This window comes from Pantherophis guttatus, chromosome 17, assembly GCF_059756535.1.
Source record: "Pantherophis guttatus breed Tessera chromosome 17, ASM5975653v1, whole genome shotgun sequence".
Classification (NCBI taxonomy): Eukaryota; Metazoa; Chordata; class Lepidosauria; order Squamata; family Colubridae; genus Pantherophis; species Pantherophis guttatus.
In genome coordinates this window covers 16,390,787-16,405,578 of record NC_142079.1, presented here as the reverse complement: position 1 = coordinate 16,405,578, position 14,792 = coordinate 16,390,787, and the positions used below count along the sequence as shown (strand labels likewise).

Sequence of the window (14,792 nt, the reverse complement as noted above, 5' to 3'; positions counted from 1 at the left end):
CTCTATTCATGCTGCCCATCACCCCAGTAATATAACTGACATTTCCTACAATAAGAGTATACTGGCCTATATGGCATTGTTTTCTTAGTCTGGTCTATTTTACTAGGCTGGGCCCCTTTTAATTAATTAATTAGATTTTTATATCCCACTTTTATTACTTTATAAGTGAACACACCTAATACTCCTACAAGAGCAAACTAGCTGATTGTACAGCTGTCGAATGTGGTAACACTAATATCAAGGCTCTGCTTATTAACTCTGATTTACTCCCTTAATCCCATATATCCCATATCCCAGGCAATGGAATCGTTGCCTTTGGAATCCATTTTTCCTTCCCAGACCAATGTATAATTATGGATATACAGTAAGCATAAAATCTGCTCCCTTTCTCCATCAACCCATAGACAAGGTAACCATTGTCCACCTGGCTGCACTTAATCTAATTCTTGCAGCTGCTGACCCACAATGAATAATGACCATCGATCCTCTGGAATATAATTGACAGGGATTGGCTTTAAATCAGATACCAAAAGTTAAATGACCTTATTCTGCAATTCTTTAAACCAAATATGTGTCATCTTATATGTGCAAAAAATTTAAAATGTTGCTTTTGCATCTTGAATGCATATTTGAAAGTGTTCTAAGCATCTTGACTGCCCCACAGTGTCCCATGCACTGTCTATTATCTTACCTCTTTTTGTGGATCAGTTGAATATCTAATTATGTCAGGCTGCGTATTTCTTTTTTTCTGATCCCTGGGAAAACTGCAGCTGGCCCACAAGGAGGGTCATAAAAGTCAGGATGGCAGCCACAAACAACATATAATCAAAGACCCACCCACCCACTTTTTTCCATGTACATCTTGTCCTTTTTTTGATCCCCACGTAGACACCACCATCCCATCGTCGCTGCCAATGACGAGTTACTCCTGAATGTGCCCCATCTTGCCTCTTAGCTACTGGGGCAACCACACCTTCTCTGCTGCTGTTGCCTTTAGCCACAGAGCAGAGGTTGAAGGGCAGCCCCATCTCTTTAGTAAGCGCAGGGCCCCCACCTCACAGCCTACCACCACCACCCCAATCTCTGCAAATCATGGCTAGACGTGTTCCCCCGATATGCAAATTTAATTGTTTTATGCCGCATCAGAATGTAGAGTTCAGGCAGCATTTTGCTTAAAGAAGAAAAATATAAACCACTTACCACTGCCAGGAAACTGGGCTAGACTGGGTGAGAGCCGACAAACCGAACTCAACCCCCCAAAAATACTGCAGACAGATGTTCCCCAGGACCAGGAAGAGCAGAAGACCCTCCTCCCAGAAGAGCGGGTGTGCAGCCAGGGGTTCTTCCCTGAATCCACTGGTCTTTAGCGATGCAGGTGGCCTCTCTGGCACAAAAAGCCTCTGCCCAATTTCTGCCAGCCCAGACCCTCCTGGGACCAAGAGCACTGCCTCCCCTGATTCATGGCCTAAGAATCCCTCAATTGTCTTCCTCAATGCAGGGTGAGCTTTCAAAACAGCTACCCGATTGTTGAGCGGGGCAGCTCAAAGCAGCCACATGACTTGAATCCTGAAAATGCCCCACTGTTCGTCCAGGAGCTGCCACTGGTCCCATTTCAGCTGCCGTCCTCAGCCTGTAAAGCCGGGAACAGCTTTGGGTCCATGAATTGTCTTCCCTCATCTCCTGTCAGACGATCAGCTGGGGGACCAGTCTTCCTGGGGCCGGTCTGTGCCTCCTCAGGGGCAGCCCCCTAACTCTGGCCCTGTTTTCTGGGTCCTTCCAACCACAGGACTTTCTTTGAGAAAACAGTTGGCAGTAGTCTGTTCACTCAGAGATGGCTCCAGTACGAGGTTTCCTTTTAACATGCCTGTTGTTTCGCTTTATTGCTTTTCAAAATGAAATCTGCTTTAGTTTTGTCTTTGTCTTTGTTATTTTAATTTTTTATTTATTTTTATTTATTTATTTATTCATTGAATTTATATCGCCACCTATTCACCCATGGAGACTCAAGGAGGCTTACAGAATATAAAACCTCATTTAAAACAATAAAACTAATAAAAAAAGAATCAAATAAAATCACCTCTCTGCCCCAGTGACAGCAGATCACACGAGCCATTTAAAGGGCTCCATCCTGCTCTGGGTTCCCCAGGCCCACTGGCAGAACCAGGTCTTCAGCGCCTTCTGGAAGAGTGTCAGAGTGGGGGCCATTCTAATCTCTTGGGGGATGATGTTCCAGAGAGAGGGAGCCACCACGGAGAAGGCCCTTCTTCTGGCTCCCACCAGGTGCATCTCCCTTGGGGATGGGACCGCAGCATTCCCTGCCTCCCTGCTCTGGTGGGTCAGGTAGATGTGACCGGCAAGAGACGGTCCCTCAGGTCACCTGGTCCCAAGCCATGGAGGGCTTTAAAGGTGACAACCAGCACCTTGAATTGCACCCGGAAGCAAATCGGCAGCCAATGCAGCTCCCGCAGGAGAGGTGATACATGGGCACACCGGGGTCTGCACAAAACCATGCAGTCCCCTGCATTTTGCACCAATTGTAGCTTCCGGATGCTCTTCAAGGGCAGCCCCATGTAGAGCATGTTGCAATAGTCAACAAGGGAAGTGACTAGGGCATGAGTGACTGTGAGTAGGGATTGTTGGTCTACCTACCCATTACCGTGAGAGGGTAATGGTGACTCTTCCGATTAACTTAGTCTTGCTTCCTGGACATTTGAAACCATCATTATAAACCCCTAGGCCATGTCTAGGCCAAACTTGTATTATTACTCTAGTGTTAAAATGTATTCTAGGGCAAAGCTTCTTGCGCTGCGAGACTCCCCCCTCTCGCAGGCCTGGCCCTCTATGTTATCGAGGGCCCACCTTAATGACGGATCTTGGGACCCTGAGAGGTGGCATGTTGCAAAAAGGGGATTGAGGGCTTTTTTAAAGACTTTTTTAAATAGACTTTTAAGGGGTTCGGAGGGTGGGGGAGGTTATGTGGGTTTGGGGGAAAACCCACGGGGGTTGGAGACCAGTCCGGCTGCTATTAATGGTGCCGTAGGGGGTGCGGACTCTGGGGGAAAGGGGACTGTTAGAATGCCCTCTAGTGAGGGCTTCTCTATTAACACGCTGAGTGGGAGGGGCAGGTATGGCGGGAGCAGGGGGCCATATCATGTGGTGGGGGCACGTGCTCGCTATCTCCGAGCGATTGCGTGCCCCGGTCCCCTTAGCTCTTCCCGTTACCCAGGCTGCTTAGAGTCTCAGCGCCCGAGTCTCTGGCTGATGTTATGTAATGCCAGGTCCGTAGTAAATAAAGCCCCCCTCATTTGTGATCTTCTTCAGGAGGGGGGAGCGGACCTGGCAGGTATCACGGAGACCTGGTTGGGCCATGAGGGGGGAGTTCCCCTCGTGGAGATGTGCCCATCAGGCTTCCGTGCATTTCATCAGCTGAGAGCTCAGGGCAGGGGCGGGGGGGTGGCGGTCATTCTAAAAGAAGGTCTTGATCCGAGGGAGACCACTGTGAGTCCCTTTTTGTGAAGTGGGGTCGTGGGGTGCAGATGGGTCTGTTGATCACGTACCTGGCTCCCTGCCACGTGGCAACGACCCTGCCCGAACTCCTCAATGTTATAGCCGAGGTGGCGGCTGATACCCCCAGACTTGTGGTCATGGGGGATTTCAACCTGCCATCCATTGGTGAAACATCTGAGGTAGCTCGGGAGTTCATGGCTTCCATGACAGCCATGGACCTGACCCAAGTAATTCACGGCCCTACTCATATGGGGGGACACACTCTGGACTTAGTTTTTATCTCTGGTCAGTGGTTGAGTGGCCTTGATATAGGGGATGTAGATATTGAACCCTTGTCATGGTCTGACCACTCGCTCCTTCGACTTGACTTTCTGACCACCGTACCCCGTCGCAGGGAGGCGGAACCGACCAGGTGGTTCCGCCCCAGGCACCTGATGGACCCTGATAGGTTCCAGATGGAGCTTGGGCCATTTCCTGAGACTCTAGCTCATGACTCGGCTGATGACCTGGTAGCCGCCTGGGATAGGGCAGCTGCTGGGGCTTTGGACCGGGTCGTGCCTTTGCGGCCTCTGACCTGGCACCGAACTCACTTAGCTCCTTGGTTTTCCGAGGAGCTGAGGGAGATGAAGCGCCGGAAAAGACGCCTAGAGAGCGGTTGGAGGGCCAGTCGTTCTGAGTCTGACTTGACACTGGTAAGGTCTCATATTAAGACCTACCTAGTGGCGATAAAAGTGGCAAAATCTAGCTATTTTGCCGCTCTTATTGCGTCATCAGATAACCGCCCAGCCGCCCTGTTTAGGGTGACCCGCTCCCTCCTCCATCTGGGAGTGCGGGAGGACCCCTTGCAGGGCCGAGCTGAGGATTTTGTACAGTATCTGGATGATAAAATAACTCAGATTCGGGAAGATTTGGCCGCCGACTGGATTAGTTCAGACGAGATGACTGAGGCAGGCCTTGAGAGTGTTATCTGGGAGGAGTTTGATCCTGTGGCTCCCGAGGACGTGGACAGGATCTTGGGACGGCTGAACGCAACCACATGTTTATTGGACCCGTGTCCCTCCTGGTTGGTGCTGGCTTCCCGGGAGGTTACACAAGGCTGGCTCCAGGGGATTATTAACGCTTCTTTGAGCGAGGGTGTCCTGCCGGCCGCCTTGAAAGAGGCCGTGGTGAGGCCTCTGCTCAAGAAGCCATCCCTGGATCCGGCTCTATCGTCCAGTCTCCAACCTTCGCTTTATTGCGAAGGTTGTTGAGAGTGTGGTGGCGCGACAGCTTCCCCAGTACCGGGATGAAGCTGTCTATCTGGATCCGCTCCAGTCCGGCTTCAGACCTGGGTACAGCACGGAAACGGCATTGGTCGCGTTGGTGGATGATCTCTGGAGGGCCCGGGATAGGGGTTATTCCTCTATTCTGGTCCTATTAGACCTCTCAGCGGCTTTTAATACCATCGACCATGGTATCATGTTGCGCCGGCTGGAGGGACTGGGAGTGGGGGGCACCGTTTTGCGGTGGTTCTCCTATCTCTCCGACCGGTCGCAATCCGTGTTGACAGGGGGGCAGCGGTCGACCCCAAGGCGCCTTGTTTGTGGGGTGCCACAAGGGTCGGTCCTCTCGCCCCTCCTGTTCAACATTTATGTGAAGCCGCTGGGTGAGATCATCCGTGGTTTTGGGGTGGAGTTCCATCAGTACGCTGATGATACTCAGCTGTACATTTCCACCCCAGACCATCCCAATGATGCCTTGGAAGTGATGTCCCAGTGCCTGGAGGCCGTGCGGGTCTGGATGGGGAGAAACAGGCTTCGACTCAACCCTTCCAAGACCGAGTGGCTGTGGTTGCTGGCGTCCCGGTATAGCCAGCTGACGCCATCGCTGGTTATTGGGGGCGAATCATTGGCCCCCACAGAGAGGGCCCGCAACTTGGGTGTCCTCCTGGATGCGCGGCTGTCTTTAGAAGGGCATATGACAGCCGTGGCCAGGGGGGCTTTTTGTCAGGTTCGCCTGATACGCCAGTTGCGCCCCTTTCTGGACCGGGACTCCCTACCCACGGTCACTCAAGCACTCGTCACTTCTCGTCTGGACTATTGTAACGCTCTCTACATGGGGCTCCCCTTGGGGTACACCTGGAGGCTCCAACTGGTGCAGAATGCGGCTGCGCGGGGGATTATGGGAGCGACGGGGCGCTCCCACGTGACTCCTCTCCTGCGCGAGCTGCATTGGCTTCTGGTGGACTTCCGGGTGCGCTTCAAGGTGTTGGTGATCACCTTTAAAGCGCTCCATGGCTTAGCGCCAGGGTACTTACGGGACCGCCTTCTGCCACCAATAGCCTCCCACCGGCCGGTTCGCTCCCACAGAGAGGGCCTCCTCAGGGTGCCGTCGGCCAGACAATGCCGGCTGACGACCCCCAGGAGGAGAGCCTTCTCTGTGGTGGCACCTACCCTATGGAACAATCTACCCCCAGAGATACGAGTGATCTCCGACCTCCGGATTTTTCGTCGGGCCCTAAAAACTTATTTTTTTCAGTTAGCTGGTCTGTCTTGATTTTAGGGTTAGTTTTAAAATTTTAATATTGATTTTAATTGACAAGTTTTAAATTATGGGCCAAATTTATAAATTATTTTAACTTTATTTTTAACTGTGATGTTTGTATAGATGTTTTTATCTTGGCTGTTCACTGCCCTGAGTCCGAAAGGAGAAGGGCGGTATAGAAATTTGAATAATAAATAATAAATAAATAGGAAAGGGAGTAACCGGCACACAACCCGCAGTTGCGCAAAGGCCCTCCTGGCCACGACCACCACCTGCTCTTTGAGCAGGAGTCGTGAGTCCAGGAGAACCCCCAGGGTTTCTTTGGGGTAGTGCCACCCCATCCAAGACCAAAGGTTGCAATTCTCTCTAAGCCAAACCCCTCTGGGCCACTCGGTCTTGCCAGGGTTAAGTTTCAACCCATTGCTCCCCATCCAGCCCCTAACAGCCTCCTAACAGTGCAAGAGGGAGGACACGGCATCACTTAACTCCCTACCCACGGTCACTCAAGCACTCGTCACTTCTCGTCTGGACTATTGTAACGCTCTCTACATGGGGCTCCCCTTGGGGTACACCTGGAGGCTCCAACTGGTGCAGAATGCGGCTGCGCGGGGGATTATGGGAGCGACGGGGCGCTCCCACGTGACTCCTCTCCTGCGCGAGCTGCATTGGCTTCTGGTGGACTTCCGGGTGCGCTTCAAGGTGTTGGTGATCACCTTTAAAGCGCTCCATGGCTTAGCGCCAGGGTACTTACGGGACCGCCTTCTGCCACCAATAGCCTCCCACCGGCCGGTTCGCTCCCACAGAGAGGGCCTCCTCAGGGTGCCGTCGGCCAGACAATGCCGGCTGACGACCCCCAGGAGGAGAGCCTTCTCTGTGGTGGCACCTACCCTATGGAACAATCTACCCCCAGAGATACGAGTGATCTCCGACCTCCGGATTTTTCGTCGGGCCCTAAAAACTTATTTTTTTCAGTTAGCTGGTCTGTCTTGATTTTAGGGTTAGTTTTAAAATTTTAATATTGATTTTAATTGACAAGTTTTAAATTATGGGCCAAATTTATAAATTATTTTAACTTTATTTTTAACTGTGATGTTTGTATAGATGTTTTTATCTTGGCTGTTCACTGCCCTGAGTCCGAAAGGAGAAGGGCGGTATAGAAATTTGAATAATAAATAATAAATAAATAGGAAAGGGAGTAACCGGCACACAACCCGCAGTTGCGCAAAGGCCCTCCTGGCCACGACCACCACCTGCTCTTTGAGCAGGAGTCGTGAGTCCAGGAGAACCCCCAGGGTTTCTTTGGGGTAGTGCCACCCCATCCAAGACCAAAGGTTGCAATTCTCTCTAAGCCAAACCCCTCTGGGCCACTCGGTCTTGCCAGGGTTAAGTTTCAACCCATTGCTCCCCATCCAGCCCCTAACAGCCTCCTAACAGTGCAAGAGGGAGGACACGGCATCACTTAACTCACTATGGGCCGAGACATACAGCTGAGTATCATCAGCATATTGGTGAAATATTTTTTATTTAAGTATTGCATCATGAACATTTTATTTCTGATTTTTTTAAAAAACTCTAAGCCACTCTGGCAGGAATTGCAATATAATTCTCAATTTTTTCTTGAGTAGAGATCTGTGGCTTGCTTGGGCTTCTCATTGCTCTGAAAAAAAGAACAGTTTGTCGGTTTGTTGACAAATACACAGATTGAATAATTTGCAACAGAAGTTAACCTAAGCACCTTCACATCTATTTCCAAAGAGATTTTTTTTCCTTCAATGGTTTTTTGTTGAAGAAGCCAGACATCAGTTCAGCTGTTCGTCCCTGGAAGTAAAACCTGCAGATTAATTTTCGCTCCTTTTCACAAAAGGTCAGAGGCCTGGCCTACATCCAAAAGAGATAGGTAGTGTGGAATGACCATAATTAATCTGCTCACATTAAATAGGGAAGTCTTCAAAACATTGTCAGCCAGCTGGAATATTCTTATATTTTCCTGGCACTGTTTCATCTTTCTAGGATCTTTGAGATCTACGAAAGAGCAGGACAAGTTCCAAAAGCATAAATATTATTAGCAAGATCCCCTGCATTCCTTGTAGCTTTTGAAAGGGCCACTTTTGTCAACTACTTAATTGTCATTTGAACTACCCCCCCCCCATAGTCATTCATTATCATACAACTTCAACCAATTTAATGTTGGTAAAAAAATAAAAAAAAATTTAATGTAAGAGCTGGAAAATGTATCATGGAACAATTTATTATACGTGGTTGTACGGAAAGTTTTGACATCCTTGCATTGATTGAATGGAGAAATTTCCTGAAAATTAAATCACAAGCTGTATGTCTAATTAAGTCCCACAGCTCTAACAAGCAAATATGTTCAAAGCCAAACCTGTACAAACCAGCATAAATAGTATCAAGGCATATGAACTGATTTAATCAAAAAAGGCTTACATTTTTGTTCAGATTCCTAAAGTTTATAACAGAAACTTCAGTTCCAAAACACCTTTTTGAAAGATTCCCCAATTTTTTTCTTGATAATCAATTATCAGAATAACTGAGCTGTCAGATTTTTCCTCCAGCATCCTGAAGTGGGGTTTTCCCTCTTTGTGACACCTGATGAATTCAGGTTCTCCCTCCATCTATTAGATTTGTCCTCAACCATGTCAGTGATTTCCCTGATGCTTTAGCTTTCTGCTTGGTAAATACAGGACCGTAAGAATCACCTGGAAGGCATCTGATTGGATTATTCAGGACATTGAGTTCTGAGTTTTAATTTTCCTATTTGTAAGTTAGTCATGCTACATTAGAAACTCAAAACTTCAAATAGCTGGCAGGAGGTAGGCCTGACCACACCGGGAGATCTCAAGGAATCTCCCTAGATGTCCTCAGGAGCTCACTATATTTGAGCCACGAACAAGGGGTCAACCTATTCTAAAGCACCTGAAGGCAGAAAAACAAGCAATGGATGGAAACTAATCAAGGAGAGAACCGATCTACAAATAAGGAGAAATTTCCTGACAGTGAGAACAGTTAATTAGTGGAATGGCTTGTCTTCAGATGTTGTGGGTGCTCCATCACTGGAGGTTTTCATCTGAAGTCTTCGGGGGCTAGATGGATTGTCCCCGCCCCCAACCCGGCTGTCTAAGCTTCCCGCCAGCCGGCTGAGGGCTTTTCCACTCTCCGCAGTGCCATGGCTGGGACGGGGCCAGCGTTTTTCTCTATACCGGCATTTCTCCTGTGTCACGAGGGTGAGGAGGCCAACGGCAGCGAGATTTGGGGCAGCAGCGGCGCCTGGTTTGTGGCGACCTGCTGTCTTTTCTCCTATGGGCTGTAGCTGGATTACCGGCGGTGGTGGGGCGACCGCGTCGGCGGCGGAGTAGTCCTTTCGAGGCGCTGGGGGTCTCCTGGCACATTTGGAGCCTCCGTGGCAAGTTTACAGCGCTCAGGGCAGCAGCAGCGGAGGTGGAGATGGAGGAGTCCTGCGCTGGCCGTTGGGAAACATTCTAAATCCAGTAGCAGCCTTGACAGCCCTGGATAGGTGCTGCTGGGATATCTTTCTATCTGTCTTTAATTTACCTTCACTGAACCTCCTGGACTGTCTCGGGATACCTGGTTTTACTTGAAGGGGTGGTTCTCATAACGACCTGTGATCCATATAAAGACCAATTGAAGTTGGGGGGGGGAATAAAAAAAAAACCCGACCCTGAAAACCTGTAATGGCGAATGAACGATTATATCACACACACACCCCACCCTGGTCTGGTCTTAGAAGAGTCATCGATCACTGACCATCTAACTGATTATCCTGCAGCAAATTACATCTTCCTTGTATTCCATTGCTAATCCATCTCATCTTCTCATAACATCACCACCAACAGGATTCTATAGACCGGCTCTATACTCTATCAACTCTTTCAGTCGGACGCAGAGTTAACAGCTAGGATACGGATATTGCAGGAGTCGGTTCATTGCTCTATTCACCACCAGAAAGTTTGGCACATCAGATTCCATGGCCAATTATACTCTAGCCAGCCTTTTTAAGAGGATAGTCTTGGACATTATTTCCTTGGTGTTCTTAAATAACATAAGACTCCTCCTGCTATTATGAAAGGACAATAGAGCTTACTCTACCAACGACTTGATCTACATCTTCCTTCTCTCCAGGACCTCAGAACTTATGTCATCTTCTTGGTCATTCTAAGATCACCCCCTGGTCACCGGATGTACTCAGTGGCTGAGCTTCTTGCTCTGCGAGAAGGTCTGCGGCTAACAAAGCCCCCCTCATTTGTGAACTAATTCAGGAGGGGAAAGCGGACCTGGCGGGTATTACAGAGACCTGGTTGGGCCATGAAGGGGGGGTCCCCCTCGTAGAGATGTGCCCACCAGGTTTCCGCACATTCCATCAGCTCAAATTCGGGAAGGCTTGGACTCTGACTGGATAGGTTCAGATGGAGTGATGGAGGCGGGTCTTGAGGATATTATTTGGGATGAGTTTGACCCTGTGACCCCTGAAGACGTGGACAGGTTACTGGGAAAGTTGAATGCGACCACATGTTTATTGTACCCGTGTCCCTCCTGGTTGGTACTGGCTTCCCGAGAGGTTACACGAGGCTGGCTCCAGAGGATTATAAACGCTTCTCTGAGTGAGGGTTTCTTGCCTTCCGCCTTGAAAGAGGCGGTGGTGAGGCCCCTCCTCAAGAAGCCTTCTTTGGACCCAGCTGTTCTAGCAAACTACTGTCCTGTCTCCAACCTTCGCTTTGTGGCTAAGGTTGTTGAGAGTGTGGTTGCACGACAACTCCCGCAGTACCTGGATGAAACTGTCTATCTAGATCCATTCCAGTCCGGCTTCAGGCCTGGTACAGCACTGAAACGGCATTGGTCACATTGGTTGATGATCTCTGGAGAGCTCGTGATAGGGGCTGCTCCTCTATCCTGGTTCTATTAGATCTCTCAGCGGCTTTTGATACTATCGACCATGGTATCTTGCTGCGCCGACTGGAGGGGCTGGGAGTGGGAGGCACTGTTCTTACAGTGGTTCTCCTCCTATCTCTCCGACCAGTCGCAGTCTGTGTTGGCAGGAGGGCAGAGGTCGACTTCAAGACACCTTACTTGTGGGGTGCCGCAGGGGTCAGTCCTTTCACCTCTTCTGTTCAACATTTATGTGAAGCCACTGGGTGAGATCATCCGTGGTTTTGGGGTGCAGTGCCATCTTTACGCTGATGATACTCAGCTGTACATCTCCACCCCAGACCACCCCAGTGATGCCCTTGCAGTGATGTCCCAGTGCCTCGAGGCCGTGCGGATCTGGATGGGGAGAAGCAGGCTCCGACTCAACCCTTCCAAGACCGAGTGGCTGTGGCTGCCGGCGTTCCGATATAGCCAGCTGATACCATCGTTGACTATTGGGGGCGAGTCATTGGCCCTCACGGAGAGGGCTCGCAACTTAGGTGTCCTGGAAACATGGCTGTCTTTAGAAGAACATATGACGGCTGTGGCCAGGAGAGCTTTCTATCAGGTTCGCCTGATTTGCCAGTTGCGACCCTTTCTGGATCGGGACTCCTTATGCACAGTCACTCATGCCCTCGTCACTTCTCAACTGGACTACTGTAATGCTCTCTACATGGGGCTTCCCTTGAGGTGCACGCGGAGGCTCCAACTGGTCCAGAATGCAGCCGCACGGGTGATATTGGGAGTGACATGGCGCTCACATGTAACACCTCTCCTACGCGAGCTGCACTGGCTCCCAGTGGCCTTCCGAGTGCACTTCAAGGTGTTGGTTCTTACCTTTAAAGTGCTCCATGGCTTAGGACCTGGGTACCTACGAGACCACCTTCTGCAACCTATAACCTCCCACCAACCAGTACGCTCCCACAGAGTGGGCCTCCTCAGGGTACCATCACTAAAGCAATGTCGACTGGTGGTTCCCAGGGGGAGAGCCTTCTCTGTGGGGGCACCTACCCTTTGGAACAGGATACCCCCAGGGATAAGAATAATCCCAGATCTTCGTACTTTCCGTCGGGCACTTAAGACCTTCCTCTTTCACCAAGCCGGGCTGGCATAATTAATTTTTTCTTTCCTTTTCCTAATTGTGTAAATTTTATTCTGAAGATCGTAACTTAACTGATAAGCCAAATTGACTTAATTATTATTTGTTGCTTCTATTCACATTTTTATATATATGTTTATTTTGACTGTTCACCGCCCTGAGTTCTTCGGGAGAAGGGTGGTATAAATAAATAAATAAATAAATAAATAAATAAATAAATAAATAAATAAAGAATGAATGAATGAATGAATGAATGAATGAATGAATGAATGACTGGACATAGCATTTGTCCAGGATTGTATAAGATCTCCTTGAGCAGGGGGTTGGACACTAGAAGACCTCCAAGGTCCCTTCCAACTCTGTTATTTTGTTATTCTGAGTTCATTTTGGGGTATTTTAGTTCACAGAAAGAACTAACCAATGAAGGAGACACCATTATCTCCTTCGGCAGTCTGTTCCATTCTTGAACAGTTGACCATTCGTCCTGAAATCCAACTGAAGTCTTCCTCATAATTTAATCCCCATGACTCCTGGAACAACACAGAACAATTCTGCCTCTTTGTCTACATTACTATATAGCCCTTTTGTTAGCTTTGGAAGCCATATTAACACTGGAAGCTTCCACGCTGCCACCTTCTTGTGCTTGGGAAAATAGGAGGGGGGATTTAGTAGAATGATTGTAGTTAGACATAATAGCATTCTACCCTTCGATCAAGGTCATGGTGTTCCTGCATCTGGAGGAGGAGTGGTTGCAGTGATGGCTCAAGTTGGGACGGATGGTGATTGGGCCATGAGATGGACTGAGGGGTGCAGGGCCTGGATTTGGGATTTTGATTTACTGAGGGAAAACCTGGAACTCTCAGTTTCGGGTTTTCCCAGATGTGCCAGTATACTTACTCTAATAAATGGAAGATTTGAGATTATGCCTGTCTCGGAGTTTTTTATTGGAGTTGGGTTGTTCTGGAACGCTGACACCTTTCTTGGGCAATGATCACCTTTACCTACAGTCTTCTCTGAGTTAAACATGCCCAGCCTTTCCAATCATTCCTGGCCCCATCAGTATTTTCTTGTCAACTTACTTCCCCTCCAGACACAGAAGGTCTACTTTGTCAATGACCTTCCCAAAATGCGATGCCGGGAATCTTCGACTTTTGAGTCAAATTACAAGAACATACAGGGAATCCTCAACCTATGACCACAGTTGGGACCAGAATAAGTATGGAGGTTGTGATGGAGTTATGCCTGATTTTACAACCTTTTATGCTATGGTTGTTAAGTGAATCATACTGTTCCTAAGTGAATTGGGCTTCTCCCATTGATTTCGCTTGTGAGAAGCTGTTTTGGGAGTTTGCAGGGTCATGTGACCCTGGGAGGATGCAACCATGGTCACGCTGGTAGTCAAAGGCCTGAATTTTCATCATGTGGGGATGTTGGGATGGTTGTAAGTATGAGGACAGGTCTTAAGTCCCTATTTTTCAGTGCCATTGTAACGTGGAATGATTGCCAAATGAATAGTTGTAAGTTGAGGACTTCCTGTACTAACTTGTCTCCTGATCAAGAGACCTTGACTGGATTGGGCCCCAGTTCGTTTGTCCACGTGATCATATGTGGCAACTTGGCAACTTGTGGACTTCATCTCCCAGAATTCCTCAGCCAGCCATGGTTGGAAACCTCTGGCCTATTGACTAGGACCAAGTATGAAGGTGGACGGTCTCACTGAGTTGAGGCATGTGGCAACTTCCTTGGTATTCCCTTAGCAAAAGACTTCATCCTGGGGGGGGCATTTCTATAAAGATGAGACACAGTTCCCCAACCCTGAAGGGTTTCTTGTGGGGGCTTCATGTAAATATTCCAAAGTAGAAAGGACAAAATACTCTGGAGGAATTTCATGGGACAAGATGAAGAGGATGAGCAGGAGTTTCCCAAGATGCTTCTAGGGTGGCCTCAAATGCTGCCCTGCATGATTTCTGTGCAGCTCATCCATCAAGTTGACTCACTGAGGTTCAGAAGCTCTGAACAGGATTTGTTTTGGTAACATCCAGCTCCATCCTCAAAGTCTACCTGCCTCTTTCATGACAACGATAACTAACATGACCTGCTGCAAAAATCTTCAGAACTGCCGCTTGGGTCAAGTGTGGAGAATTGTTGATTAGAAGGTCACCTCTCCGTCTCAGAGACATCCCAGAGGGGAGCTTGAGGGCAGAAAGAGGTCACTGTTTTGACCAATAGCGCAAATATTTCCTTCAGATAAAAAAAAATCACACGAAGCACCATTTTTTATAGCGCCATATGTTCTTCCCTGGGCTCTTGTCATAAGTGGTGAATGCCCTTCCCCTTCCCCTCCATGGTAAGGACAGCAGAGTAGGAAGGGAATCCCTAAGGCCACCCCTGCGCTCTGACTTCCTGCAGGCCGCTGGACAGGAGAGGGAAGGGTAAGTTGTTCTTTGTTCTTGCAGTGGCCATTGGGATAGTGGAGAGCGGATTGGTTTCATCGCTGGTGCAGAAGCTGAAGACCGAGAAGGAGGACATCCAAGAGCTCATCCTGGACACTCTAACAGGCTGCCTGCGAGTTGAAGCCTTAGAGGCCTTGGCTACAGGATCCGTTTCTATCTTGAAGGAGAAGCTCCAGGATCCCTCACGGGCCATCAGATGCAAGGCTGCCCAGGTCCTCATGGCCATCAGGTGAGGCACACCAGCACATGGCGCACCTCGGAGGTGCAGA

At 49.0% G+C, this 14,792-nt stretch overlaps 2 protein-coding genes across 2 annotated transcripts in view; one reads left to right on the top strand and one right to left on the bottom strand.

The window, feature by feature from the left end:
* The window catches only part of GNAZ (G protein subunit alpha z), a 77,575-nt gene extending 75,882 nt beyond the window's left edge, over positions 1–1,693 (bottom strand). The window contains exon 1 of the mRNA XM_034438519.3: positions 1,201–1,693. The gene's annotated coding sequence lies outside the window, so the exon portion shown is untranslated. The remainder of the gene's footprint in view (positions 1–1,200) is intronic.
* RSPH14 (radial spoke head 14 homolog) overlaps positions 1–14,792 on the top strand; it is a 106,343-nt gene that overhangs the window by 88,681 nt on the left and 2,870 nt on the right. Inside the window, exon 4 of the mRNA XM_034438521.3 lies at positions 14,527–14,752. Within this exon, the coding sequence (XP_034294412.1) occupies positions 14,527–14,752 (226 nt within the window). The remainder of the gene's footprint in view (positions 1–14,526; positions 14,753–14,792) is intronic.